This window comes from Capsicum annuum, chromosome 12, assembly GCF_002878395.1.
Source record: "Capsicum annuum cultivar UCD-10X-F1 chromosome 12, UCD10Xv1.1, whole genome shotgun sequence".
Classification (NCBI taxonomy): Eukaryota; Viridiplantae; Streptophyta; class Magnoliopsida; order Solanales; family Solanaceae; genus Capsicum; species Capsicum annuum.
In genome coordinates this window covers 209,943,280-209,947,892 of record NC_061122.1, presented here as the reverse complement: position 1 = coordinate 209,947,892, position 4,613 = coordinate 209,943,280, and the positions used below count along the sequence as shown (strand labels likewise).

The 4,613-nt window shown below is 33.3% G+C and overlaps 1 protein-coding gene across 1 annotated transcript in view; it reads right to left on the bottom strand.

Annotated features, from left to right (window-relative positions):
- Positions 1 to 206: 206 nt before the first annotated feature.
- LOC107849950 (branched-chain-amino-acid aminotransferase 2, chloroplastic-like) overlaps positions 207 to 4,613 on the bottom strand; it is a 12,186-nt gene continuing 7,779 nt past the window's right edge. Inside the window, exons 5-8 of the mRNA XM_047401703.1 lie at positions 2,756 to 3,045; positions 2,090 to 2,171; positions 1,834 to 1,946; positions 207 to 315 (exon numbers count right to left, since the gene is read on the bottom strand). Coding sequence (XP_047257659.1) covers positions 207 to 315; positions 1,834 to 1,946; positions 2,090 to 2,171; positions 2,756 to 3,045 — 594 coding nt within the window. The remainder of the gene's footprint in view (positions 316 to 1,833; positions 1,947 to 2,089; positions 2,172 to 2,755; positions 3,046 to 4,613) is intronic.

The window sequence follows — 4,613 nt, the reverse complement described above, 5'->3', positions numbered from 1 at the left end:
ATTATACTTTTAACTATGAATGCATAACAATCTAGTATTTGTATAATATAAACTTTTGATCAACTCCCTTAACGTAAGGTAATAAATATTTTGACTCCGCTAATAATTTGATTTTTTAATGCATTCAGAGGTATGTATTAATTAGTTCATCATACCTTACTAATCTTAATTAGTACATTCCAAACTATATTTTACTTGCCAAAAACTCATTCAATCTCCACAATCCAATCCCTCTTGTCCTCAATAACACCTCTTTGGATCCCAATTAATCTCGAGTACAATTGCTTACATGTTAGCTCTTCCTTGTACTCAATCCTGTCAAGAAAAATAAAAAATTCAGTTAAAAAAGATAATTAATTTATACTTCCTTCGTCTCAAAATATTTATCGTACATTCATTTACAATACTCCCCATTAAAAAAAGTGTTAATTAAGAGGGGTGTTTGACTATTTTATCCTTATTTATATATTAAGATATGGTAATATCTTTTGATTGAATATTATTTAATAAAAAACAATCTCTCTACTTTTGAGGTAGGTGTTGTGTACACTCTACTCTCTATATACCCCAATTTATGGGATTACATTGGGTATATTGTTGTTCATGGACTATTTACTTATCATAATTGAGATATCCAGAGTTTTCAAAAGCAATTGCTGTCAAGAGTAAAACGAGAAAATAATTAATTTGTCTTAAACTTCTAAAATAACAATATTTTAAGACATACATATTTTTAATAAAAACGATATATATTTTGAGTCGAGGAGGAGTATAATTATGTATAAATAAAACTTTAAAGAAATAGCTAACAAAAAGTGGAAAACAAGTATAATAGACAGGCCAGGCATGACACACTGCTATATTTGAATTGACTATCCTCATTACTTATAAAACATTGAAAGAGAAATATGGTACTAGTTGGTTTTAGAAATGGAAGTGTATAGTTTCAGCAAAGAATTTCTCATATATATTTTGAAATATATATTTTTATTATATTAACATGAAACAAAATATAATTTGAAGTGCTCAATGCATGAAAGCTAATTTGGAACGGAGGGAGTGCTTCTAGTTTATTCGGGATGGATCAATTAAGTAAGTTATTGAACCCAATAGTTTTGGCTAATATCATGTATATATATTTAAAAACACATTAAACAAATATAAATAATAGAATTCAAACTCAATAAATTAGATGAGATTCGAGTGATTTTTGAAATCAAACTCATAAAGATCACATCTAATATTTTGCCTCTATATGGTTTACTCCCATAGTTAGCTATATTGCAGTGTTTAATCGGACACAATATTTAGGAAAAAAAAAAGATGACATTTTTTAAAATTTATAGTCAAGCACAAGCTTGATATACATGATTGGAAGGGTAAATTATAACTTTTAAAATTAAATTTCTTGTAAATGTAATGTCATTCTTTTATGACACGGTAAAAACGAAAATGTATCATATAACTGAAACAGAAGAAAGCAACATAATACTAGTAAGTATTATAATAATTGGTTGTCTATAAATATTGTCCGTATACAATAACATACTCAGTGTAATTTCATAAATAGAGTCTGGATAGAGTTGTTATACTCAGTGTAATTTCATAAATGGAGTCTGGATAGAGTTGTTATACTCAGTGTAATTTCATAAATGGAATCTGAATAAAGTTGTGTGTACATAGACCTTACTCTCTACGTTATGAAGGTAGATAGTAATTAAGTTATATATGTTCCGATATATACTTGGCTCAAGTAAAATATTTCATAGCAAGTACTAAAAGGAAATGTAATAATGAAAAAGTCCTACGTTAAATCGTCGTGTATAAAATTACCTTTTGTTTTTATAAGTAATGCCACCTACTGGAGCAATGCCAACTGCAGTTCCCGTACAAAAAACTTCATCAGCATTATTCAATTCCTCTACTTCAATTAAACGTTCTTCAACCTACACCACATTGACAACAAATTCTGTTTTTTATAAAATTGTTTCTTGAATATCAAGTAATTAATTACTAATGAAACAAATTAAATTAGTAATTAAATGTCTTTATTAGTTGCTTGAATAATTGTCAAAATCAAAAAATAAACCTGGTAGCCAAGATCATGTGCAACGTCCATAATACTTTTTCTTGTCACTCCTCCAAGAATAGTTCCACTTGCTGCTGGAGTATGTTATGAATTTAACCAAGATGGAGTTCGTATTTGTAAAGATGTCAAATTACATTTGGGACCCCGGGAAGATGTCTATATATAGTATAGGAATATAATATATTTGGGCTGATGTTATGAAGTTGTCTTTTATTTTCTTAGCTAAAGTTTTAGCATTCTGGAATCTCCCTTTTCTATTTTCCTTTTGTTTCTACGATGAATTCTTATTTCAATGTATGTGATTATGGTTCTCCTTATCAATATGATTCCCCATCGTTACAATGGTGCTTTCATTGTCCCTCCTCTACCAAATGAGTATCATCTTCCTTTCAAACTCCACCAGCCCCATACAACAAGCAATTTCTTACTGCACCTTCATCACCGAGCCCCACTTATCCATCTGCAATTTTGGAGAAGATATACACTTCCCTCAAAATCGTGCAGGATATAGTGGTAGAGTCGCAAGAACGTAGCAAACGTATGCTTTCTTCTATTTGCCATGTGCGATCAGTGTTGCAGGAAGAGATGCAATTGGACTCCACTCCCATTGATACTCTAGAGAATTCAAATACTATAAATATCACCTTTGTACCAGAGTCAGCTTACGTTGATAGTAACACCGAGGTGGCTGATATGGTAAAATCCCATTTGGATTCAGAGTTCCCTGTTCTTGGTGTTGGAGATACAATACCGCAATACATTTTCTCCGACGTGCTTTCCGGTGCTTCTATTGATGCTACCGAGCTCAAATTCTCATCTCTTTTTTTCTCCGTCAAGGAACCACAAGAGTTTGACTGGAAGGTGTTTGATAGATTGCCGAAGAGGGATATTTCTACAGAATTTTCTAGTCCTAGTGCACCTATTGGCTCGGTTCCACCTGTTTTGAGCATTAACGACTACAAGTGGGTGGATACTGGGCAGTTACGTGATTCATTCGACATGCGCCAATACAACCAAATTAATCTCCTAGGTTGTTCTCCTCTCTTGATTAATGCTTTAAGCTTCTCATCAGATGCGCCTAAATTGTTCGATAAAATTGCTGAGAGAAGTAGACGTTTTTCAATGTTGTACGACTCTGAATATATAGGTGAGGTTGAAGTTTTAATTGAATGCAGTGATAATCTTACAAGTTTTTGTAATTCCTACAAGCTACTGGGTATATCTATAGAGAACTCATTTTTGTATCCTTTTGCTCGGGCTGCTCTTTCTAATGTGGAGAGGTACACAATTGATCAATTCAGGCATGTTGAGGCCAATTGCAAGAGGAATATTAGTGTGGAGAGGTACATATTAGAGACTGCTAATAATTTTAGTGGAAATTCTAGATCTTACATCTGTCTATTGTCTTATAGTATGGCACGTGGAACAATTTTATCCTTATTAATTGAGCTCTCTTCATCCGAACGAGTAGGCTTTCCTCTTCTGTTGCCTTTCAACTTTGGGTGTAAGAATGGAAATTTTACAAGGCAAATTAATCTGGAATTGGTGATTTTTCATCCTGCACGAATACTTGAATGGATTGATTCTCTCAAGGGCGCGATGTCACTTTCGCCTCAACAAGAACAAGTTGAAGGAATTTTGTTGCTTGTTGGTAAGATTGAAGGGTTGTCTAACTATGATTATGACTCATAGGTGGTGTATGTACCTAACGGCAAATTCTTGTCAAGCATTAGCCCAACAGATCTCAAGTATTGGGAGAGGTATACAAGACCCGACTCAGTGAAAGAGTGGAGGAAACATCTTAACATATTACTTCCAATGTTAGCACCTATAGTAACTCTGTATTCTATCTAGGTGACTTATGGAGCATATATTGTGGCCTGTTGTGTGGATAGTAAGATTATAAAAGCTACAGTGCTACATGATGAGATAGTTGTGAAAGAAATTAAATCAAACATTGTGCTATGCACCACTAAGATACAGGAATTTTGCAATGAATATACGCCATTGGAAGCTGATTTTGTGTTGGTTGTTGGAAGGACTTGGCTCGAGGTGCAACCTTTTTCTTATTCCTCAGCAGCTTTTATTATTTTTATCAAGTTTTCTATTCATACCTTTGATCCTGGTATACTCAATATTCGTATAACTAATGATATCGACCTGGCCATGCATACACACTCTAGTATTTCTGCTAAATATTATTTAATTTCTATACTGGGGCGTGACCAACTTGGTGGCCTTGTGATGGGAGAAGTAGGCACTGATGCATTTGTAAATTTTGATAAAATGGCCAAGTCCAGTGATCTAGTGTTCTTGTTATCTGAGATGTTCATGTTTGACATTCACAAATCAAATGGTCCTCTATCTGATGTAGTTAAGAAGTGCAGTTTGATGTTCTTTGAAATATCTGAGAATAGGACGGAACACAACAATTTGTATGAAGCAATTTCCAAGAACATCCAATTCGGTATCCTTTTTGCAACAAATAGTTTGGCTCTTAGCTCTGTGGTTCTTGAACACTCAA